Raw genomic sequence first — 26,412 nt, forward strand, 5'->3', positions numbered from 1 at the left:
ATGTTTTGTCTCTTTTTCCCCGATGTGTCCTAAAAGATGTATTTTCTCTGGAAGGTTGCCAGTACCTGTCGGTAACCTTGTTTGAAGTCAAACTGTATGTGTGAATTTCAAGAAATACATCTTCTGGAAGTCATTAGAAACTTTAGGGAATGATAACATGTTTCACTGTGATTATTAACAAATGATTTTACAATTTAAATATTTTTTATATATAACATATTAAAATATTTCACTAAGGTTCACTACACATAATTGTTTTCCTGACTGCCCATAGATATAAACATCCGGGTGGTCAAAACTTATCTCTGAATGGACGTTCTGAAACATCCATTCAGAGATTGCAGTTACATGCTAATTGTGCAGCTGTCGAGCTGGGGGCCCACTGTCAGGGACAGCAGGGCACTCCATAGAGAAGTCAGAGACAACTCCTCAGTGTCCCTGCTTTCCAGAACGCTGTATACAGAACGCTGAATGGGCACTGCTGAGGAAACGATATGCTGCTTCCTGTTATGGCCCAGGTGGTCACGTGCCAGGCCAGCAAACTATAGGAGCTACCAAGTCTTCTTTAGATCGCAAACAGCCTTCCAGTGAGCCTGTACAGCGCTTTATAGTGACGTACAGCCTCTTTGAGTGTTGTATTCCCCCCTGTAAATAGGGATACTATGTCAGCCTCACTCACAGGAGAAATCAGAAGCAAAAAATAATAATTAGGTCAAAGTTCGCTCACTACACCCCATAAAAAAATTCCTTGAGTGGAATAGTTTCCAAAATGTGGTAACTTTTTGGGGGTTTTGACTGCAAGGGTACCACAGGGTCTCTTCAAATGCAACATTGCACCAAAAGACCATTCTAGCAAAATCTGCTCTCCAAAAACCATATGGCCCCTCTTGCCTTCTGAGTGCTGCCTTGTGCCCAAACAGCATTTTATCTGTTTATGTAAATTACAGAATCAGGGTAATACACTTTGAGGTTTGTTTTGTTGTTAACCGTTGATGTGTTACAAGAAAAAAATTGATTAAAATAGAAAATCTGCAAAAAAATTGACATTTTGACATTTCACCTCCATTTTGCTTTAATTCTGGTAGAATGCCTAAATGGTTAACAACATTTCTAAAATCAGTTTTGCATAGTTTCAGGGGTGTAGTTTCTAAAATGTGATAATTTATAGGCGGTTTCTATTATGTAAGCTTCTCAAAGTGACTTCAGAAGTAAATTGTTCCTTAAGAGTTGATTTTAGAAATTTTCTTGAAAAACATTACTTTTAAAACCTTCTAACATCTTAAAAAATAAAATAACATTAACAAAATGATGCCAACATAAAATAGACATATGGTCAATATTAATTAGTAACTATTTTATGAGGTGTCATTGTGTCTTAAAAGCAGAGAGATTTTTTAATGAATAAAGGTGAGACATATTGACTCAAAGTTACCATTAACAGGACATACAATGAGTCTTGAAAAAAATATATATCAGAATGGCTTGGATAAGTAAAAGTATTCCAAAATTATTACCCCATAAAGTGACATGCCAAATTGGCAATATTAGGCTTAGTCAGGAAGGGGAGGGGGTAAATAGCCTGGTCTGGAAGTGGTTAAAGAACTTTCCAAAGCAATGGACATTCAGTAACCCACTGTCTTTCAAGAAATCAGGTTTATAACTAGAGCTAATTGGAATTCAAACAGGAATTCAAACAGAATGTCATAAAAAATGTAATACTGTGGTCTTGTGTTTGAACCCAGCTTGGGCAGATTATCCATGGAGTTTGTACCTGTTCACCAAACCTGTTCCTAGTAAGTGTATAAAATTGAAATTAAAGAGGCACTGCCAGAGTTTTTTTTTTTTTTTTTTACTTCCAATATCTGTATATATGCAGGCATACATAACTATTTCCTTTAAAACTCACATATTGATTTAATCCCTTAAGGCCCACTTTCATGTTTGCATTTTTGTTTTTTCCTTCCCACATTGCAATAGCCATAACTTTTATTACCATTCACATAGCTATACAAGGGCCTATTTTTTGTGTGGGGTAAGTTGTATTTTTTATCCTGGAAAACAGGGGGGAACAAAACACCCATAATTCCAACAAGGTTTTTTGGGCTTTGATATTATATTTTTTCTTTGTTTTACTAAAAAATAAAAAACTTTAAAAACTTTAAAAAATTCTTTGCATCTCCATTTTCTGACAGCAATAACTTTTTTAAAGAGCTGTATAAGAGCTTGTTTTTGCAGGACAAACTGTAGTTTTACTTGTACCATTTTTGGGATACATACAACTTTCTTTGTTATAACATTTTTGGCAGGACCAATTATATTTTGAATCAGAATTTTTTTTTTTTTTTTTTCCGTTATGGCATACACAGTGTAGGGAAAATAATTTTAGATTTTAATAGTCCATTTTTGGACGTGCTGACACTTGTTATGTTTATTTTTATTGGTTATTTATTTTTATATGTAAAATTGGCAAAGGAGGTGATTTTAACGTTTAATATATATGTGGTATAACTCCACAGATACCACAATCTCTATTGCCCGCTTCATCTGAGGGGTTTAGTGTCATCACCGATTCCAGTGATTGCGGCTGGGTGCCTGCTGTATTATACACCATGTATGGATCCGGCTCAGAGCAGCAGCCCGCTCCATATATTCCCTCAGCCACTATAACATACAGGTAAGTCACGGTGGCTGAAAGGGTTAATAATGTATTTAAACCAATTACTTGTTGCCTCTTTATGAGCAACAGACATTGACCTGTTACTTTATGTTCACCCAGTCATTCCGTTTTTGGGGGCAGTTGCCTTGTGTCTGAATCTGGGTTTGGTTATTGCTTAGCTTTGCCTAGTTGATTAGAGGGGAATTGCTGATTGCATAACCTTTATATTATGTAGGCTTTACTCCATTCTGGTGGTAGGATATCATGTTTTCTATATGTATTCCTTCCCAAATAACTTGTACTGTACTTTGTTCTGTGTAGTGGAATCTGTACTCCCAAGCTTGTATCGTGTTCTAGTGAGGTGTCTTTTCTATATATTCTGAGATCTGTTTTTTGGGATTTGTTTGTTGTTGTGCTGTTGTAAGCTACATTTCTGTTCACCTGCTATCTACCTGTATGCTACACATCTGTCATCCACACTATTGCACAATCATCTTCTCCTACTATGAGCCTCATCATTCGGTTCCTCTTATCGACTGAGGATTTTGCTTTAGTGTTCTGTCTTATTCCAGTATTGTTAGATGTTTCATACACATTGATTTTACCACTGTCCAGCTGTTGTGCAGTTTAGCCCCACTGTAATTCTGGGGGGTATCTGAGTACCTCGAGCCAGGAGTTAGAAAAGTTGACTGCTCTGGATCAGGTTATCATCTACCTTGGCCTAAGTAATTTATGGAGGAACTGTTAATTGCCTACAATTTAAAAGTCTACGCCTTTTGCTTTTCTGTTTAGTGGGTATAGTGTATTCTCTGTATTTGTTTCCAGGGGCATTTATCATTTGTGGTTGTTTTTGTGTCATTTTTAAGTTTTTGCTTTGTGTTCCTGTACTAAATTTATGAAATGGTGCACTATAACAATACATTTGCGTGATTGCAGTATGGCTTATACCATATGCTTAAAGGTACACCAGGAGGCTGCCTGCCATGGGGATGTGACTTTTGTAAAAGTTGCACATAGTAAATGCGTCATAATCCAGGTCTAATCTCCCTTAAACATAGACCACTTTGAAAAGTGACAAAGTGTGGAATAGGTACTTAAATGTTTCAGGGTTTAAAAAAAATGAAAATGTGTTCTAAAATTTGCCAGATAAGTGGCAAACTGAGATTGATAAATGTGCCCCTTAGTATTTTGTTCTAGTCTATTGTGTTGTGTCATTGTATCCTGGGACTTATGATCCTCTGGCCTTTCATTGTTGTCAGTATTTAAGTTTAATGTTTATTATTTCCTTGTGATTGTTATTGTGTGCTGTGTTGAAGTGTTGGATGAGCATGTTAGCCTAAAAACTAATTTTACCCGAGCATCGCTTTACTTGGCACATTGCGGTGTTCGGCAAAATACTGCATTTGCTCGAGCGCGATGCTCGACTCTCCTCCCTGCACGTTTGTTGGCTGCTACGGAGCCAATAAACGTGCAGGTAAATACTGCTATTCACTGTGTTCTGCTCAGTCTTAGTCAGGGAGAGCTGGAGAGCAGAAGGGAGAAATAGTGTAGGTAGTGAAATAGGAATATTTTTGTTTTTATACTTGTCATAGACCCAAAAATCCTTGTGGCAGCAAAATATATATTTTAGCGCAACCTGAACTAATTTGCTAAAACTTGTTTTTAGGACTATAGTTGTATCTGGCAGCAATACATATTTTTATGGCAACATGAGCTAAATAGCTTGCAATTGTTTGGCCGCTGCAGACAGCGTCATTATCTGCGCTACATCTCCTATCTAACGTGTGCACAGCCTAAAAATATCTGTGACATCCAGTGTACTTTTTCCGTAGACGGTGTCTGCTGCGGACAGTTACATTACCTGCGCTGCATCTACTGTATAACGTTTGCGTATCCGAAATATCAGTGACATTCAGTCAATTTTTTTTGCTGCTGGCGGCAGCGACATCACCTATGCTACATGTCCTGTATAACGTTTGCCCATCCTAAATATCAGTGACATTAATTCAGTGTAATTTTTATTAGGCAGTGGTGACAGTGACATTACTTGCGCTATACTTCCTGTTTAATGTGTGCGAATCCTAAATATCAGTGACATTCATTCAGTGTAATTTTTTATAATGCAGTGGTAACAGTGACATTGCTTGCGCTATACGTCCTGTATAACGTTTGTGCATCCTAAATATCAGTGACATTCATTTGGAGTAATTTTTTATTATGGGGTGGTCACAGCGACATTACTTGCGCTGAACCTCCTGTATAACGTTTGTTCAACCTAAATATCAGTGACATTCATTCAGTGTAATTTTTTATTAGGTGGTGGTGACAGCAACTTTACTTGCGCTATACCTCCTGTATAACATTTGTGCATCCTAAATATCAGTGACATTCATTCAGTGTTGTTTTTTATTAGACGATGGTGGCAGCCATATTACTTCCGCTATACCTCCTGTATAACATGTGCGCATCCTAAATATCAGTAACATTCATTCAGTGTAATTTTTTATTAGGCAGCACACCTGCAGACCCTCACATATGTTTTACAGGGTCAACTCACCTACAGGCCCTCACCTAAAATCTTTTACAGGGTCAGCTCTCCTACAGGCCCTCACATATAATTTTTTACAGGGTCAGCTCATCTGTAGGCACTCACCTACAATCTTTTACAGGGTCAGCTCACCTATACACCCTTGCATATAATGTTTTACAGGGTGAGCTCACCTACAGGCCCTCATCTACAAACATTTCAGGGTCACCTTACATGCAGACCCTCAAATACAAACTTTTACAGGATCAGCTCACCTATAGGCCCTTACCTACAATGCTTTACAGGGTCAGCTTACATGCAGGCCCTGACCTACAATCTTTTATAGGGTCAACTCACCTGCAGACCCTCACATATAATCTTTTACTGGGTTAGCTCACCTATAGGCCCTCGCATATAATGTTTTACAGGGTCAGCTCACCTACAGGCCCTCACCTACATTTTTTTATAGGGTCACATCACCTTTAAGCCCTAGCATATATTGTTTCACAGGGTCAACTCACCTGCTGGCCCTTGCATACAATGTTTTACAGGGTCAGCTCACCTGCAGGCCCTCACCTAAAATATTTTACAGGGTCAGCTCACCTTCTGATGGCGACAGCGAAGTCTTGCAAGTTGGTACTCTGGCATACATGACTGACTTCATGTTAGGCTGCCTTTGCCACGACCCGCGCGTTATACACATTTTAGACAACACGGATTACTGGTTGTTCACCCTTCTCGATCCCCGCTACAAAGAGAACTTCTCATCTCTAATTCCTCTGGTGGAGAGGACAAGGAAAACGGTGCTATACCAGAAGGTCCTTGTTGAAAAATTGCTCCAAAGTTGATAGGGCAGACATCCAAATGGATTGTCGCTGTCACGGGGATGTGTGATAGTCTAATAGTTATCTAGAGTCAACAAAGTGTCAGCAGGCCCTCACCTACAAGTCCATTCTCAGTAGCTAAGAGTCTGGTCAACACAATCCTCACCATGATGGCACACTGGGTGAATGATGTGGAATCCGGGAGCAAGTTGGCTGTTGGCACCAGACTTGCCCTTCAATAGATCCTCGTTAACGAAAAGTGTACTTAATAACAGGGCCTCTTGTATTTATCGTCACTACCATCCTGAGTCGGGAGTGGGTAATTCCCGCGTGCCTGCTGCCTTCCTTGGATGCTTATGCTTTAATATCTTTACACACCCTCTCTGGGTGGTTCACAATTCGGAAAAAAAGGGGCAAGGTAACAACAGCCAATCAGATTTCAGCCACTGATCTCCCTTGGATGTGGTAGCAGTTTTTTAGTCTCCCTCTCTGGCATCGAACCCTGATTCCCCGTTACCCGTGATCACCATGGTAGGTGCAGAAAAGAACATTGAAAGTAGATAAGGCAGACATTCAAATGGATTGTCGCTATCACAGGGATGTGCAATCTTCTATAGGGTCAACTCACCTGTAGGCCCTCGCATATAATGTTTTGCAGGGTCAGCTCACCTGTAGGCCCTTGCATATAATGTTTTATAGGGTTCGCTCACCTGCAGGCCCTTGTATATAATATTTTGCAGGGTCAGCTCACCTACAGGCCCTCACCTACAATCTTTTACAGACTCAGCTCACCTGCAGGCCCACATCTACAATCTTTTACAGGTTCAGCTCACCTATACGCCCTCACATATAATGTTTTACAGGGTGAGATCACCTACAGGCCCTCATCTACAATCTTTTTAGGGTCAGCTTACCTGCAGGCCCTTGCATATAATGTTTTACAGGGTCAGCTCACCTACAGGCCCTCGCATATAATGTTTTATAGGGTCAGCTCACCTGCAGGCCCTTGCATATAATGTTTTACAGGGTCAGCTCATCTGCAGACCCTCACTTACAATCTTTTACAGGGTCAGCTCACCCATAGGCCCTTACATACAATGTTTTACAGGGTCAACTCACATGCAGGCCCTTATCTACAATCTTTTATAGGGTCAACTCACCTGCAGGCCCTCACATATAATCTTTTACTGGGTTAGCTCACCTATAGGCTCTTGCATATAATGTTTTACAGGGTCAGCTCACCTACAGGCCCTCACCTACATTTTTTTATAGGGTCACATCACCTATAAGCCCTCGCATATAATCTTTTTCAGGGTCAGGTCACCTGTAGGCCCTTGTATATAATGTTTTATAGGGTCCGCTCACCTGCAGGCCCTCGCATATAATGTTTTACAGGGTCAGCTCACCTACAGGCCCTCACCTACAATCTTTTACAGGTTCAGCTCACCTATACGCCCTCACATATAATGTTTTACCTGGTGAGCTCATCTACAGGCCCTCATCTACAATCTTTTTAGGGTCAGCTTACCTGCAGGCCCTCGCATATAATGTTTTTCAGGGTCAGCTCACCTACAGGCCCTTGCATATAATGTTTTATAGGGTCAGCTCACCTGCAGGCCCTCACATATAATCTTTTACTGGGTTAGCTCACCTATAGGCTCTCGCATATAATGTTTTACAGGGTCAGCTCACCTACAGGCCCTCACCTACATTTTTTTATAGGGTCACATCACCTATAAGCCCTCGCATACAATGTTTTACAGGGTCAACTCACATGCAGGCCCTTATCTTCAATCTTTTATAGGTTCAACTCACCTGCAGGCCCTCACATATAATCTTTTACTGGGTTAGCTCACCTATAGGCTCTCGCATATAATGTTTTACAGGGTCAGCTCACCTACAGGCCCTCACCTACATTTTTTTATAGGGTCACATCACCTATAAGCCCTCGCATACAATGTTTTACAGGGTCAGCTCACCTGCAGGCCCTCACCTAAAATATTTTATAGGGTCAGCTCACCTGCATGCCCTCACATATAATCTTTTAAAATGTCAGCTCACCTGTAGGCCCTCGCCTATAATGTTTTACAGAGTCAGCTCACCTACAGGTCCTCACCTACAATATTTTACAGGGTTATATCACCTATAGGCTGTCACATATAATGTTTTACAGGGTCAGCTCATCTATAGGCCCTCGCATATAATGTTTTACAGGGTCAGCTCACCTGCAGGCCCTCGCCTACAATCTTTTACAGGGTCAACTAAGCTACAGGCACTCGCATATAATCTTTTACAGGGTCAGCTCACCTGTAGGCCCTTGCATACAATGTTTTACAGGGTCAGCTCACCTGTAGGCCCTCACTTACAATCGTTTACAGTGTCAACTAACCTACAGGCCCTCGCATAGAATCGTTAACAGGGTCAGCTCACAGTATGCTCTCGCATATAATGTTTTACAGGGTCAGCTCACCTTCAGGCCTTCACCTACAATTTTTTACAGGGTCAGATCACCTATAGGCCATCACATATAATATTTTACAGGGTCAGCTCACCTATAGGCCCTCTCATATAATGTTTTACAGGGTCAGCTCCCATGCAGGCCCTCACCTACAATCTTTTAAAGGCTCAGTTCACCTGTAAGCCCTTGCATATAATGTTTTACAGGGCCAGATCCCCTATAGGCCCTCACCTACAATCTTTTACAGGGTCAGCTCACCTGCAGGACCTCGCATATAATGTTTTATAGGGTCAGCTCACCTGCAGGTCCTCGCCTACAATCTTTTACACGGTTAGCTCACTTGCAGGCCCTCTCATATCATCTTTTACAGGGTCAGCTCACCTGCAGGGCTTCGCATATAATGTTTTATAGGGTTAGCTAACCTGCAGGCCCTCACTTACTATCTTTTACAGGGTCAGCTCACCTATAGGCCCTTATATGCAATGTTTCACAGGGTTAGCTCACCTGCAGGCCCTTGCATATAATGTTTTACACGGTCATCTCACCTGCAGTTCCTTACCTACAATATTTTAGAGGCTCAGCTCACCTGCAGGCCCTCACATATAATGTTTTACAGGGTCAGCTCAGCTCCAGGCCTTCACCTACAATCTTTTACAGGGTCAGCTCACCTGCAGGCCCTCACATATAATCTTTTACAGGGTCAGCTCATCTGCAGGCCCTCACCTACAATCTTTTACAGGGACAGCTCATCTGCAGTCCATCACATATGTTTTAGAGGGTTAGCTCACCTGCAAGCCCTCACATATAATGTTTTACAGGGTCAGCTCACCAGCAGAACCTCACCCCTAATGATTTAATGATTTAGAGGTTCAGCTCATCAGAAGGCCTTCGTCTCTAATGTTTTAGATGGTCAGAGCAGTAGACCCTTGCTCTTAATGTTTTTGAGGGTTACCAGCAGGCAATCAATCATAATGTTTAAAGGGCGTGTTTGATGCCCTCCTTTATGTGTAACAAAGGGTGTAATGTAGTGCCGGTTACTTGTAATTTTTGGCAGCCCTTTGACTTAGTGCATAGGCTTTATGAATCTAGGGGTTCCACTAACTCAACAATTGTACCACAATGTGATATACAGGTTGTGTCGGAGTGCCTTTTGCAAATAAATATGAAAGAATGTTTCCTAACAATTTATTCGCTAAAATCAATTTTAACTTCTGTTTTGGGCGCATTATTGTCAGTCTTTAAAAGTGGCGTACTCCTCGGACAACATCGTTCCCAGCAGTGACCTGGAAGTCCAAGACATCCTCCCCATGCTGTTCCCGAACCATTTTGGTGGTGTTTGCTTCAATTTCTGACCTTTTTCTATGAACCAGACACTCTCCCCTCTTCAGAACATGGGGTGCCTGGTTTAATGTTCAGGTTCTCCCGTTGACTTCCATTGATTTAGGGTGCTCGGTAGAGCACCCAAGCATCCTGAGGTGTTCGGCCGGAGCACCCAAGCACTTTGGAGCTTGATCAACACTAGTCTCAAAAGATCTATTGCCCAAGCCCCAATGAATATTGCCCAATTCTCTAGGTCTCTCCCCTCCTCCCTCCAGACACCGCATTTTGCTGTACTTGCTATACAGCAGCACATACCTCTCACATCCAGGGCTTCCCATTTGACGTCTCCTCCGATGTAGATCTTCTCTGTCATCATCTTCTCCATTTTGTCTGTACAACTTCTTTCAGCCACGCCTCATCTCTGCAGAGTGTAAGACATGGGCATCTTAGCTTCCTCACTTTTCTATCATCATCCCCCAACCTGGAGTCCCCACAGTGTATTCCTGCTGCTCGTTGTGCTCCCCAATACCCCCAAATACTATCCTGAAGAAATATCAGTGTCCCCATAGTAATAGTTCTCCACATATTCCCAATAATAGTAATTCCCTCATTAGTAATAATGTCCCCTACAGTGCCCCCAACTGTGATAATGCTCCCCAAAAGTGCCCCCATTAGTAGAGGAGCCCTCCAGTATTAAAAATTCCCTCACAGACCACTCAGTAGTAATAAGGCTCCCATAGTGCTTTTATTAGAAATAAGGCAGATCTATAGAGCCCCCCCCAGTAGTAATAAGAATGCCTATAATGTCCCCTGGATTTGCAGTGCCCCCTGTAGTTATATTCCTCCCTCCACCATACAGTCCCATGCAAATAACATTACACCATTTATCTGCCCCTCCAAAATACAGTCCTATGCAAATAACATCACTCTCCTCCCTTCCGCCCCTCCAACATACAGTCCTATGTAAATAAGACTATTTTCTTCCCTCCACCACAGAGTCCCATGTAAATAACATCACACCATCTCTCCAGCCCCTCCAATATACAGTCCCATGTAAATAACATCACCTCCTCCCCAGCCGCCTCCAACATGCAATCCCATGTAAACATCACCCCTCAACATTCAGTACCATGTAAATAACATCATTCCCCCCACCAGCCACCTTGAACATACAGTCCCATGTAAAAAACATCACCCCCTCAACATTCAGTCCCATGTAAATAACATCACTCCTTCCCACAGCCGCCATCAACATACAGTCCCATATACACTTACCTAAAGAATTATTAGGAACACCATATTAATGCGGTGTTGGACCCCCTTTTGCCTTCAGAACTGCCTTAATTTTACGTGGCATAGATTCAACAAGGTGCTGATAGCATTCTTTACAAATGTTGGCCCATATTGATAGGATAGCATCTTGCAGTTGATGGAGATTTGAGGGATACACATCCAGGGCACGAAGCTCCCGTTCCACCACATCCCAAAGATGCTCTATTGGGTTGAGATCTGGTGACTGTGGGGGCCATTTTAGTACAGTGAACTCATTGTCATGTTCAAGAAACCAATTTGAAATGATTCGAGCTTTGTGACATGGTGCATTATCCTGCTGGAAGTAGCCATCAGAGGATGGGTACATGGTGGTCATGAAGGGATGGACATGGTCAGAAACAATGCTCAGGTAGCCCGTGGCATTTAAACGATGGCCAATTGGCACTAAGGGGCCTAAAGTATGCCCAGAAAACATCCCCCACACCATTACACCACCACCACCAGCCTGCACAGTGGTAACAAGGCATGATGGATACATTTTCTCATTCTGTTTACGCCAAATTTGGACTCTACCATTTGAATGTCTCAACAGAAATCGAGACTCAGACCAGGCAACATTTTTCCAGTCTTCAACAGTCCAATTTTGGTGAGCTCGTGCACATTGTAGCCTCTTTTTCCTATTTGTAGTGGAGATGAGTGGTACCCGGTGGGGTCTTCTGCTGTTGTAGCCCATCCGCCTCAAGGTTGTGCGTGTTGTGGCTTCACAAATGCTTTGTCAACGTTGCTCTTCTATCAGCTTGAATCAGTCGGACCATTCTCCTCTGACCTCTAGCATCAACAAGGCAGGACTGCCGCATACTGGATGTTTTTCCCTTTTCACACCATTCTTTGTAAACCCTAGAAATGGTTGTGCGTGAAAATCCCAGTAACTGAGCAGATTGTGAAATACTCAGACCGGCCCATCTGGCACCAACAACCATGCCACGCTCAAAATTGCTTAAATCACCTTTCTTTCCCATTCTGACATTCAGTTTGGAGTTCAAGAAATTGTCTTGACCAGGGCCCCAACCCTACATGCATTAAAGCAACTGCAATGTGATTGGTTGACTAGATAATCGCATTCATGAGAAATAGAACCGGTGTTCCTAATAATTCTTTAGGCGAGTGTAAATAACATCACTCCCTCCCACAGCCACCTCCAACATACAGTGCCATGTAAATAACATCACCCTATCCCAGCCCCTTTCAACATACAATTCCATGTAAATAACATCACTCACTTCAGTCCCAGTTAAATAATCACAACGCACAGCATTGCTCTGTCTCTCCCTTCACTTACCTCTACTTATATAGCATGCATCACCACAGCTTCTTCTCTTCATTGCCATCCTCCTCTGCACTAGTCTTTTCATGGTGACATCATGCAAGTCCTTCTCGACCACTGCATGTTTTGCTGGTCACATGTCCTGTGATGTCACCACAGGTCCTTCAGCTCCAACAGTGCATTAGATTCAATGGTATTACCGACCTGAGGATGGCAATACAGTTGTATCTAGCAGGCAGGCAGGACATTCGAGGCCTGGGACAAAACATCAGGGGCCCAGGCCTAGAATGTTTTAATCTAGCAACGCCTCTGATGTAGTCTGAACGTGAGGTAAGAAAAATAAAATCCAAGAAACCAACAGTAGTGCACGGTCTGAACTTGATGACAGAGAACCCTGGTGAACTATATGCCTTAAAACTGGCAAAATCTAATTAAAAACAAAAAACAAAACTAGAAACAAATGAAAAAAAAGTTTGGCAGTTCGGGAGTCCAGGACACAAAACCTTCACCTAACACAATGAGGATAAAATAAAACGTGCAAGCTGAGAGAGATGTTTCATATAGCACCAGAAATGAATTATGCACATTTTTAGTTACTTAATTTAGTATTTTGGCTGGGCTGATCCTAGGTTGGGGATGGGGGACAGAATAATCCACTATGTGCTGCCTGAGGACAATGAGGAAAGTTTGAATATTATTGGCATGTGGTCATTACACTGCCAAATATTTCTGTAATGAAGTAAGCAATAATAATGTTGTGAAGTGTTATACGATGCTGAGATAAACAAATCATCAAAAGTGACTTAATCAGTTTTACAAGAAGGTCGCTGGTTATAGATTTCCTTAAAATAACTCAAACTTCAGCCAGTCTATTTCAGTCAGAATATATCTGGATATTACGTCTCTAGGGGCAGAGATTCAGTTTTATACTCATAACCTTTATATAGAGTTCATCAGTTTTTGCATTTATACTGATACATTTTCCTAAATAATGTTAAGAATGCAGTAAAGAAAAGGGAATTTTTGGAAATTCTACTCAAGTCTCAATCAATTCTACCCAAATCAAAAGTACTCTAAATTGCCGAAAACTGGCTTATGCCACTCAAAGGCCTCATAGGACTCTATTTTTTTCTCTCTTGTCTTTCTCTCAAATTTTATTTTTTAAGATTTTTTAGATTTTTTTCATTTTTTTTATTTTTATTCCTTACCCCTCCTTTCAAGTTCTTTAATGCACAGACAGCAATAGTAAATTATGCAAGAGTGACAATGACATATTTGGCTATGGGTAAATGTATGGTTGACAGTGTTAACAAATAGCCTGTTAAAAACACAGCATTTGTTATGCTTTTTAAAATTTAAAATAAAATAAAAATTCCAAAAATTGTGCCTTAACTTTTAGAGGACCCTCAAATTTTCAGTTTTTGCAGTTTAATTTTTTCACTCCCCACTTTCCCAGAGCCATAACTTTTTTCATTCACATAGCCGTATGAGGGATTGTTTTTTGCAGGACAAGTTGTACTTTCTAATAGCATCATGTAATTTTGCATATGATGTGCTGGGGATGTGGTTCGCGCTCGACACTAATATATATATATATATATATATATATATATATATATATATATATAATAAGCTTCACTATATCACTATCTAACCTACACTGACTACACACCTACATCTCCCACTAACTATCTGTATTATATATATGAGCTAACTATCTACTGTAATTGGATAAGGAATAGGATCCAGATGACACTGCTCTCTCTCTCTCTAAGAACTGCAAAAAAACAGCAGAAAATGGCTGCTGGGGAGTTTCCTATATAGTAAATGGGTAGGCCATTTTCCTATTGTTTGCTAGGTATATTGCTAAGCTATGACAAAGATATTGCAGCCTTCTCATTGGCCCACAAGCAAGAAGGGAGGTTACTGAATAAAAAGAAATCTAGAATATTCGCAATTACGAATATACAGCACTATATTCTACATCTTCGCAAATTCTCTAAGTCACGATATTCATGATAAAAATTTGTGATTAGAATATTTGCGATAAACACTAATTCTGCATGTACTTCACTAGGGCAAATATATTTGTTTTTACCCAGTCTATGAAAATGGCTCCAGAGCAAGACAAGCACCATAGCCACTGATTGCCTGCTGTTAATACATTAAACATCCAGAGCTAATGTAAATAACGCCAATCAAATACATTTACCCCTCAGATACCATAGTCAAATGTGACCATGACATCTCTAAAAAACCTGGAAGCACACACTTTCCAGGCAGGAACATCTCATGCTTGCTGAGGTCAGTGAAGGAGTTCCTTAGCAGTAGTAAGCCAGAGCCTATAAAAGGCTTCTAGACCTAGTAATATATTACAAGGCCTATTACTGCTATTTCTGTTATGGAGACTAGTTAACATATAGTATGTGATGACTATTGTAGGCTAGGCAGTGTTTTTCTTGGTTTCTGGGAAAATATATAAGCACATTAGCATGTCTAACATAAGTTGGCATGAGAAGAAATTGCTGTTCTTATACTTTTTGGTCAGAAAAACTAATTTGAATATTTTTACCAAACACCCAAAGCTATGCAAATAAGCATTCCTGACAAAAAAAATAAAGCCATCCTTTCAGATGCAAGCTGTTAGACACACTAATTTGCATATCTTTTCCCCAGAAACTGATAGGAGCATTGCCTAGCCTACAATAGCCATTATATGTTAAGTGGTCTCCAAAATATAAATAGTACCCAGCCAGAGGTCCCCCCAAGGTCTCTCAACTAGAACTGCTGAGTCTATCTGCTCTGCCAAAAAGCTGCCCTCAGCTGCCTAAGAGGCCTTGCCGAGTATCCCGAGTCAACATTTCTCTGGGTTTGGGGAAAAATATAAGAAAATTAGTACCTCTTACAGATAAAACTCGAAAAATTAGAATATCGTGCAAAGTTCATTTATTTCAGTAATACAACTTAAAAGGTAAAACTAACATATGAGATAGACTCATTACATGCAAAGCGAGATATTTCAAGCCTTTGTTATAACTTGGATGATTATGGCTTATAGCTTATGAAACCCCCAAAGTCACAATTTTGAGGTACCCTTTGCTCAGGAGATATGGATTATTAGCTGCCTGGAGTGTGACACTTTGAGCCTAGGATATTGAACCTTTTCACAAAATTCTAATTTTAAGCCGCATTAATGCAATTCCTTTTAATTTGAATTACTGAAATAAATGGACTTTTGCACGATATTCTAATTTTTGGAGTTTCACCTGTACATCTGGCTGCATCAGATAGGCTTAGGAAAGGTAATTTTTATATCTTAATCAGAAACCCAAAGGGGCATTGCCTGGCCTTCAATACTTTGCATATGTACTACACATACTAGGTGCTCTCCATAATGAGAAAGAGTACCCCCAGACAACGCATATATATTGCCAAGAAACCCAGAGTAACATACTAGGAGCTCTGTCTCACACTAGCTCTGTTTGGGTTTGAACCAAGTTTTTTTTTTAACAATTCCATGAACCTGAAATGAACCTCAAAAGGTTTACTTATGACATAGGCTTTTATTATACAAAAAAACTTGGTCTCTGTTGGGATTTGAACCCTAGACCTGTGTGATACACAAAATACTTACCATAACACAGACTTGCCATGTTGGGACACCCGTAAAATCGGATAGCCCAGACCTGGGACATATGCACTCTATGAAAGCACACACATTTATGCTTGGACAGCCCACACCCAGGAGACGTGCACGCTTAGACAGCCCACACACAGAAGACATGCACACTCGGATGGCCCATATTCAGGAGACATGCACACTTGCATGGCCCACACCCTGGAGACATGCACACTTGGATTACTCACACCCGGGAGACATGCATGTTAAAATAGCACACACCTAGAAGACATGCATGCTCCAAACCATACCCAGGAAACCTGCATGCTCAGACAGCCCACATTTAGGAGACATGCATGCTCAGAAAGCTCATACCCGGGAGACATGCACACTCAGACTGCCCCCACCCGTAAGAATTGATGCTTTAGATTTAAGATGTGAGCTGAATTTAAAAAAAAGAGAGATTTGTTAGAATCCGTATTTCTTGAGATTAAATTTTGGAGTATTTTTCAACAGAGAGAGAGAGAGAGACCATGGATGGGAAAGGAAAGCAAAACCCTTTGACATCAATTTCACAGTTCTAATTCCATTGCATTCCAGGTATCAGCTAGTAAACTGTGCCAAATGCTGTTTCAAAATTTGTATTGTAGGCAAATTTGGTGTTTGAAAACATATTGGGGTCATTTACAAAGACCAATGTTTTTAGCTGGTATTTTTTTCCCCACCAGCTGGTATAGAAAGCACCTAATTTATGATGGGGCGCAGGCGCGTCGCTGGCAGTCCTTGCACATGGAGTAAAAACTAGACTAGCTGCTGACTGAAGCAGTTTTTACTCTCCTCTTTTACCCATGTTTTCATGTGTAAAAATAATAAAATTTGTCAGGCTCGATGTTCCGGCCCACACCACTACCTCATCACTCCTAAGTGACAAAGACAACTTAAAAATGTCTCTGTGACAAAATATACCATGTTCCCTGACTCCAGGCAGACTGAAACAATTAACTGTGCCAGTATGTTTTATCTGTGCTGTTCTGCCCAGCCACCAGTGTCATCTCGGAGAGGGTTTTCAGCGTGGTAAGTGGCATTATAACACCCAAACAGACAAAGTTGTCCTCCACCAGTGCACAATACATCACTTTTGTCAAAATGAACGAGGCATGGATCAGTGAGGATTTTCACACACCTCTGGTTGAGGCCAATGAATAGATCAACCCTTGCTGTATCCCATCTTGCCACTACTGCTTCTTCCATTGTTCCCTGTCTACCATCATGTTCCATATCGTATGGCTGCTGACGGTGTCTGACGGCCTACCATAATATTTAGTATCGTATGGCAGTTGCTGCCGCCATAATGCCACTTTCACTATCTTCTTGCCTGCCAGCACCACAGCTGCTAATCCCTCTACTGCTATTTAGATTACCCTTACCGCTACTACCACACAGCCGTCATTGCTACTACCTCTAAACAGTCACTCATACATCTGCTGTCTTATCTGTTGTGCTGTTACTGCTGCTGCTACTATTGCTGACACATGCCACTATTACCCTACCGTTTCCAGATCCAAACTGTACTGCTGCTGCTCCCAATTAAAGGGAGAATTTTCCAGGCTTCTTCAAGTTACTGTATCTTATAAACCAGATAAAAAACATGTAATTATTAATGAATAGCCATTTCTTTTCCCAAAAAAGTGCTAGCTGAGCATCTTCTTTTTCAACACTTCTGAACACACGACTCCTGAGCAAGACCCAGGCAGCATGGAATATATATTGAAATAATATTTCTACGTTCCTAATGATATTCGTGTTTTCTAACTCATACTTTATAATGATCCCCTCAGCCTACTGTATGCTGGTTTACTATCAGACATTGATTTATCATAAGCATAATTAAGTTTAGAATGAAAAACTCAGGGGAATATGCTGAGTTGGCACACACGTAATTAGGACAACATGGGAATAAACACAGCAGCTTTATTCTTAGCAACACTTTAGTAGTCCAGCATATATATACTTTTAACATATATTAAATTACTTCTTACCTGCTGTTGTTTGCACAATTTCACTAGTATTCCTGAGGCCCATAAAATCAAATTGATAAAGCCTCCATGATTTCTGATTTGCTGCTTCTACTGAGTTTTTCCTCCATCGGTAAACCATCTCCTCTTTTGGATAACCATCTGTCAACAAACAAAAAATGTTTTCTTTATTAATGAAGTGGGGAACATATTTTGTTTACTTGTCGTAATACAAATTTTATACATTTTCTATTACAGGGAACATTACACAAACGGTTCTACATAAAAGCAATGGAATATAATACATATTAGTATATGCCAAATAATTAATCTAAATAATCTGGGAATATAGTTCAGGGAACACAGACTAGTTGACTTTAAAATAAACAAGGTATAAATTAGCCCTTTAATAACCAGGTGTCACGGAAGGTGTACAGGAAACAAGACAATGCAAAATGAATATATGACTCACTGGATCCAAAACTAAGGAACAAAAGGGAGACCCCTGCATAAGACCTGGCACTCTCCCTGTCTGCTCAGCCTATGCAAAAATCCCAATGGTGGATGATCGCATATCCACGTACCTCGACTATATACCACCTGAACACCCTACAATAGTGAGGGGACACGACCACCGGCTCCCTACACTAGACACGGAGAGAGTCAGGGTCACCTGGGATCCAGCAAACAGAAAATCACAAATAAATGTACAGCACTTATCTTGTAGAAGGCTGGAAAATAGGATCAGCATGCACACACACTCCAGGAAGTTGTATAAGCCGCACACTAATGCATTATGGGGAGGAATTTAAAGGGATGCACTCAGTCCAACTACATGACAGCTGAGAGAGGCTAACGAGATGAGGAACTGAAATTCAAAACAAAGAAAACTCAAGGAGGAGGTTCTGAAAGGCTTCTGTCAGACCTTCTCAGCTGTCTGGTTGTGACACCAGGCCTGAAAAGGCCTTAATGACCACCAGACACTATTTCCAAAGTTAGCGCACGTGATGGTTTCAAAATGCTTTCAAAATAATTTTTGGAACTGTTTGTTTCATTTTCATTTGTTATTTTGGGAAAACTGTCCAAAGAAAATGTAAAACATAATTTTGTTTTCAAACGGTAGCTTTTTGTTTTTTAAATATGCAAACTGTAGAATCTCATTCTTATCGCAGGCAGGATTAAAATGAAATATAGCATTTCCATCTAGATAACACAAGATATGTAATTCACAACAGTTGACGGTCATAGTTTATCTACTTCCTCCTTGTTCAATTACCTCTGTACAGGTCACAGAGCATGCCTAGAAAACTTCCTAATAGATGTTAATGAGTCCTCTCTAGTGTACTGTGTCTAGGGACCATGGGTGCTGCAAAGCATATCTCTAAAAGAACAACTCAAGAAAGATAGTTGCTCCCATAAACTAACATAGAAAATAAAATTAGAAAGTAAAAAACAATACATTCTCTGGTTTCAATTAGAAGAAAGAAATATAGTTGACAAATTCTCTTTAACCCCTTAAGGAAGAAGTCTATTTTGGCTTTAAAGTGATTCTGCCACATACAACATCCCTATCAAACTGTTTGCATAGACACATAACTGTAGTTCATCTTATTAAAATGCTGTCTGTAGGGAGGTCACTGGTGACAGATTCCCTTTAAGAATGAAGCCCCACTTTTCAAATTTGACATGTGTCATTTTATGTGTTAATAACTTTGAAACACTTTTTTACACAACCAACAATTCTGACAGTTTTTTTTTTGTTTTTTGTTTTTTGTGTGGGTTGTTGAGATGAGAGAATCTTTTGAGATTTAGTTTGTTTCAGCTTTGCCAAATTTTTCAAAAAGTTCAGTTCAAACCCACATCAGTTCTACCCAAACCAAAGTTGCTCCAATTGCCCTGAAAATCATTATATAACTCTAGCTTACTAGGAATTTTTAGGGAAATACTTTTTTGTTAATTTTTACGAATCTTTGCATCTTTTCTAGCATGGAACAGACAAGGAAATATATAGGCTGTTTAGGAGTAGTAGTAATGACAGATGTGAAGTGTTAAGGGCCCAAGCACATGAGCGTAATGGCTCAGTCCCTGTGCTGTGGACAGGAGATGCAGACCCATTGATTTGAATTGGTCCACAATCCACAATATACAGCCAAAGGTGTTCTATCTTTTTGCGGTGTGGAGGTGCAGACCAGAAAGCCCACGGAAGCACTTAGTAGTGCTTACATGGGCTTCTCCGATCTGTGCCTCTGCTCAGCAAATGACAGGTGAAGTCCAATCTTTGTTCACACCTGACGGATCATGGACCCATTCATGGGTAGCTGTTTTCTGTCTGCAATATGCTCATGGATGCTTACAGTCATGTGCATGGGCCCCAATAGTGGTGGCAGTAGGGGATTAGCAGCAATGAGTAGCAAGTGTGGTGCTGGTACGGCAGCAGCCATACAGTATGGAGCATGATGGCAGATATTAAAGATATTATTATTAGAGTTGAGCGAACACCTGGATGTTCGGGTTCGAGAAGTTCGGCCGAACATCCCGGAAATGTTCGGGTTCGGGATCCGAACCCGATCCGAACTTCGTCCCGAACCCGAACCCCATTGAAGTCAATGGGGACCCGAACTTTTCGGCACTAAAACGGCTGTAAAACAGCCCAGGAAAGGGCTAGAGGGCTGCAAAAGGCAGCAACATGTAGGTAAATCCCCTGCAAACAAATGTGGATAGGGAAATTAATTAAAATAAAAATTAAATAAATAAAAATTAACCAAAATCAATTGGAGAGAGGTTCCATAGCAGAGAATCTGGCTTCCCGTCACCCACCACTGGAACAGTCCATTCTCAGATATTTAGGCCCCGGCACCCAGGCAGAGGAGAGAGGTCCCGTAACAGAGAATCTGTCTTCATGTCAGCAGAGAATTAGTCTGCATGTCATAGCAGAGAATGAGGCTTCACGTCAGCCACCACTGCAACAGTCCATTGGCATATATTTAGGCCTAGCACACAGGCAGAGGAGAGAGGTCCCGTAACAGAGAATCTGGCTTCATGTCAGCAGAGAATCAGTCTGCATGTCATAGCAGAGAATGAGGCTTCACGTCAGCCACCACTGCAACAGTCCATTGGCATATATTTAGGCCCAGCACACACACAGGCAGAGGAGAGAGGTCCCGTAACAGAGAATCTGGCTTCATGTCAGCAGAGAATCAGTCTGCATGTCATAGCAGAGAATGAGGCTTCACGTCACCCACCACTGCAACAGTCCATTGGCATATATTTAGGCCTAGCACACAGGCAGAGCAGAGAGGTCCCGTAACAGACAATCTGGCTTCATGTCAGCAGAGAATCAGTCTGCATGTCATAGCAGAGAATGAGGCTTCACGTCACCCACCACTGCAACAGTCCATTGGCATATATTTAGGCCTAGCACACAGGCAGAGCAGAGAGGTCCCGTAACAGACAATCTGGCTTCATGTCAGCAGAGAATCAGTCTGCATGTCATAGCAGAGAATGAGGCTTCACGTCACCCACCACTGCAACAGTCCATTGGCATATATTTAGGCCTAGCACACAGGCAGAGCAGAGAGGTCCCGTAACAGACAATCTGGCTTCATGACAGCAGAGAATCAGTCTGCATGTCATAGCAGAGAATGAGGCTTCACGTCACCCACCACTGCAACAGTCCATTGGCATATATTTAGGCCTAGCACACAGGCAGAGCAGAGAGGTCCCGTAACAGACGATCTGGCTTCATGTCAGCAGAGAATCAGTCTGCATGTCATAGCAGAGAATCAGGCTTCACGTCAGCCACCACTGCAACAGTCCATTGTCATAAATTTAGGCCCAGCACCCAGGCAGAGGAGAGAGGTCCCGTAACAGACAATCTGGCTTCATGTCAGCAGAGAATTAGTCTGCATGTCATAGCAGAGAATCAGGCTTCATGTCAGCCACCACTGCAACAGTCCATTGGCATATATTTAGGCCTAGCACACAGGCAGAGGAGAGGTTCATTCAACTTTGGGTAGCATCGCAATATAATGGTAAAATGAAAATAAAAATAGGATTGAATGAGGAAGTGCCCTGGAGTCCAATAATATATGGTTATGGGGAGGTAGTTAATGTCTAATCTGGACAAGGGACGGACAGGTCCTGTGGGATCCATGCCTGGTTCATTTTTATGAACGTCAGCTTGTCCACATTGGCTGTAGACAGGCGGCTGCGTTTGTCTGTAATGACGCCCCCTGCCGTGCTGAATACACGTTCAGACAAAACGCTGGCTGCCGGGCAGGCCAGCACCTCCAAGGCATAAAAGGCTAGCTCTGGCCACGTGGACAATTTAGAGACCCAGAAGTTGAATGGGGCCGAACCATCAGTCAGTACGTGGAGGGGTGTGCACACGTACTGTTCCACCATGTTAGTGAAATGTTGCCTCCTGCTAACACGTTGCGTATCAGGTGGTGGTGCAGTTAGCTGTGGCGTGTTGACAAAAGTTTTCCACATCTCTGCCATGCTAACCCTGCCCTCAGAGGAGCTGGCCGTGACACAGCTGCCTTGGCGACCTCTTGCTCCTCCTCTGCCTTGGCCTTGGGCTTCCACTTGTTCCCCTGTGACATTTGGGAATGCTCTCAGTAGCGCGTCTACCAACGTGCGCTTGTACTCGCGCATCTTCCTATCACGCTCCAGTGCAGGAAGTAAGGTGGGCACATTGTCTTTGTAGCGTGGATCCAGCAGGGTGGCAACCCAGTAGTCCGCACAGGTTAAAATGTGGGCAACTCTGCTGTCGTTGCGCAGGCACTGCAGCATGTAGTCGCTCATGTGTGCCAGGCTGCCCAGGGGTAAGGACAAGCTGTCCTCTGTGGGAGGCGTATCGTCATCGTCCTGCCTTTCCCCCCAGCCACGCACCAGTGATGGACCCGAGCTGCGTTGGGTGCCACCCCGCTGTGACCATGCTTCATCCTCATCCTCCTCCACCTCCTCCTCATCCTCGTCCTCCTCGTCCTCCAGTAGTGGGCCCTGGCTGGCCACATTTGTACCTGGCCTCTGCTGTTGCAAAAAACCTCCCTCTGAGTCACTTCGAAGAGACTGGCCTGAAAGTGCTAAAAATGACCCCTCTTCCTCATCCTCCTCCTCCTCCTCCTGGGCCACCTCCTGTTCCATCATCGCCCTAAGTGTTTTCTCAAGGAGACATAGAAGTGGTATTGTAACGCTGATAACGGTGTCATCGCCACTGGCCATGTTGGTGGAGTACTCGAAACAGCGCAACAGGGCACACAGGTCTCGCATGGAGGCCCAGTCATTGGTGGTGAAGTGGTGCTGTTCTGTAGTGCGACTGACCCGTGCGTGCTGCAGCTGAAACTCCACTATGGCCTGCTGCTGCTCGCACAGTCTGTCCAGCATGTGCAAGGTGGAGTTCCACCTGGTGGGCACGTCGCATATGAGGCGGTGAGCGGGAAGGCCGAAGTTACGCTGTAGCGCAGACAGGCGAGCAGCGGCAGGATGTGAACGCCGGAAGCGCGAACAGACGGCCCGCACTTTATGCAGCAGCTCTGACATGTCGGGGTAGTTGTGAATGAACTTCTGCACCACCAAATTCAGCACATGCGCCAAGCAAGGGATGTGCGTCAAATTGGCTAGTCCCAGAGCTGCAACGAGATTTCGCCCATTATCACACACCACCAGGCCGGGCTTGAGGCTCACCGGCAGCAACCACTCGTCGGTCTGTTGTTCAATACCCCGCCACAACTCCTGTGCGGTGTGGGGCCTGTCCCCCAAACATATGAGTTTCAGAATGGCCTGCTGACGTTTACCCCGGGCTGTGCTGAAGTTGGTGGTGAAGGTGTGTGGCTGACTGGATGAGCAGGTGGAAGAAGAGGAGGAGGAAGCCGAGAAGGAGGAGGTGGCAACAGGAGGCAAAGAATGTTGCCCTGCGATCCTTGGCGGCGGCAGGACGTGCGCCAAACAGCTCTCCGCCTGGGGCCCAGCTGCCACTACATTTACCCAGTGTGCAGTTAGGGAGATATAGCGTCCCTGGCCGTGCTTACTGGTCCACGTATCTGTGGTTAGGTGGACCTTGCTACAGATGGCGTTGCGCAGTGCACACTTGATTTTATCGGATACTTGGTTGTGCAGGGAAGGCACGGCTCTCTTGGAGAAGTAGTGCCGGCTGGGAACAACATACTGTGGGACAGCAAGCGACATGAGCTGTTTGAAGCTGTCTGTGTCCACCAGCCTAAATGACAGCATTTCATAGGCCAGTAGTTTAGAAATGCTGGCATTCAGGGCCAGGGATCGAGGGTGGCTAGGTGGGAATTTACGCTTTCTATCAAATGTTTGTGAGATGGAGAGCTGAACGCTGGCGTGTGACATGGTTGAGACGCTTGGTGACGGAGGTGGTGGTGGTGGTGTTGGTGGTACATCCCCTGTTTGCTGGGCGGCAGGTGCCAACGTTCCTCCAGAGGCGGAGGAAGAGGCCGAGGCGGCAGCAGCAGAATAGGCCGAGGCGGCAGCAGCAGAAGAGGTAGCAGGGGGAGCCTGAGTGACTTCCTTGGTTTTAAGGTGTTTACTCCACTGCAGTTCATGCTTTGCATGCAGGTGCCTGGTCATGCAGGTTGTGCTCAGGTTCAGAACGTTAATGCCTCGCTTCAGGCTCTGATGGCACAGCGTGCAAACCACTCGGGTCTTGTCGTCAGCACATTGTTTGAAGAAGTGCCATGCCAGGGAACTCCTTGAAGCTGCCTTTGGGGTGCTCGGTCCCAGATGGCGGCGGTCAGTAGCAGGCGGAGTCTCTTGGCGGCGGGTGTTCTGCTTTTGCCCACTGCTCCCTCTTTTGCTACGCTGTTGGCTCGGTCTCACCACTGCCTCTTCCTCCGAACTGTGAAAGTCAGTGGCACGACCTTCATTCCATGTGGGGTCTAGGACCTCATCGTCCCCTGCATCGTCTTCCACCCAGTCTTGATCCCTGACCTCCTGTTCAGTCTGCACACTGCAGAAAGACGCAGCAGTTGGCACCTGTGTTTCGTCATCATCAGAGACATGCTGAGGTGGTATTCCCATGTCCTCATCATCAGGAAACATAAGTGGTTGTGCGTCAGTGCATTCTATGTCTTTCACCGCTGGGGAAGGGCTAGGTGGATGCCCTTGGGAAACCCTGCCAGCGGAGTCTTCAAACAGCATAAGAGACTGCTGCATAACTTGAGGCTGAGACAGTTTCCCTGGTATGCATGGGGGTGATGTGACAGACTGATGGGGTTGGTTTTCAGGCGCCATCTGTGCGCTTTCTGCAGAAGACTGGGTGGGAGATAATGTGAACGTGCTGGATCCACTGTCGGCCACCCAATTGACTAATGCCTGTACCTGCTCAGGCCTTACCATCCTTAGAACGGCATTGGGCCCCACCATATATCGCTGTAAATTCTGGCGGCTACTGGGACCTGAGGTAGTTGGTACACTAGGACGTGTGGATGTGGCAGAACGGCCACGTCCTCTCCCAGCACCAGAGGGTCCACTAACACCACCACGACCATGTCCACGTCCGCGTCCCTTACTAGATGTTTTTCTCATTGTTATGGTTCACCACAACAACAAATATATTATTTGGCCCAATGTATTGTATTCAAATTCAGCGGGATATAAATTTGAGGCCTAGTATTTAGGCGCTGGGTGACCGGTATGGATTTAGTGACAGAATTAGACTTGGAAATGCACAGAAGCGTGTGTGTGAAGTTATTCTGAATGACCCAATGTGCACCTTGAATATTATATACCCTTTTTGGGATAGATTTCAAATAGCTCTGATATAGCAGGAACCACTAAATTATGAAATTGCTAAATTGGGAATTGTACTTCAACCCAGAACAAAAAATGTGCTTTGACGGGCACTAAATAACTTTCCCAGCTACAACAGTACAGCGGTAACGAGAGATTTAGAGGGATTTAAATTTGAGGCCTAGTATTTAGGCGCTGGGTGACAGGTATGGGTTTAGTGACAGAATTAGACTTGGAAATACACAGTAGCGGGTGTGTGTGAAGTTATTCTGAATGACCCAATGTGCACCTTCAATATTATATACCCTTTTTGGGATAGATTTCAAATAGCTCTGATATAGCAGGAACCACTAAATTATGAAATTGCTAAATTGGGAATTGTACTTCAACCCAGAACAAAAAATGTGCTTTGACGGACACTAAATATCTTGCCCAGCAACAACAGTACAGCGGTGGGTAACGAGAGATTTAGAGGGATTTAAATTTGAGGCCTAGTATTTAGGCGCTGGGTCACCGGTATGGATTTAGTGACAGAATTAGACTTGGAAATGCACAGAAGCGTGTGTGTGAAGTTATTCTGAATGACCCTATGTGCACCTTCAATATTATATACCCTTTTAGGGATAGATTTCAAATAGCTCT

The 26,412-nt window shown here is 43.0% G+C and overlaps 1 protein-coding gene across 4 annotated transcripts in view; it reads right to left on the reverse strand.

Annotated features, from left to right (window-relative positions):
* The window catches only part of GABRG3 (gamma-aminobutyric acid type A receptor subunit gamma3), a 1,148,957-nt gene that overhangs the window by 260,494 nt on the left and 862,051 nt on the right, over positions 1-26,412 (reverse strand). For all 4 annotated transcript variants that reach the window (XM_044286710.1, XM_044286709.1, XM_044286712.1 and 1 more), the window contains exon 6: positions 18,040-18,177. In XM_044286710.1, the coding sequence (XP_044142645.1) occupies positions 18,040-18,177 (138 nt within the window). The remainder of the gene's footprint in view (positions 1-18,039; positions 18,178-26,412) is intronic.

The sequence above is a fragment of the Bufo gargarizans genome, chromosome 3 (genome assembly GCF_014858855.1).
Source record: "Bufo gargarizans isolate SCDJY-AF-19 chromosome 3, ASM1485885v1, whole genome shotgun sequence".
Taxonomy (NCBI): domain Eukaryota; kingdom Metazoa; phylum Chordata; class Amphibia; order Anura; family Bufonidae; genus Bufo; species Bufo gargarizans.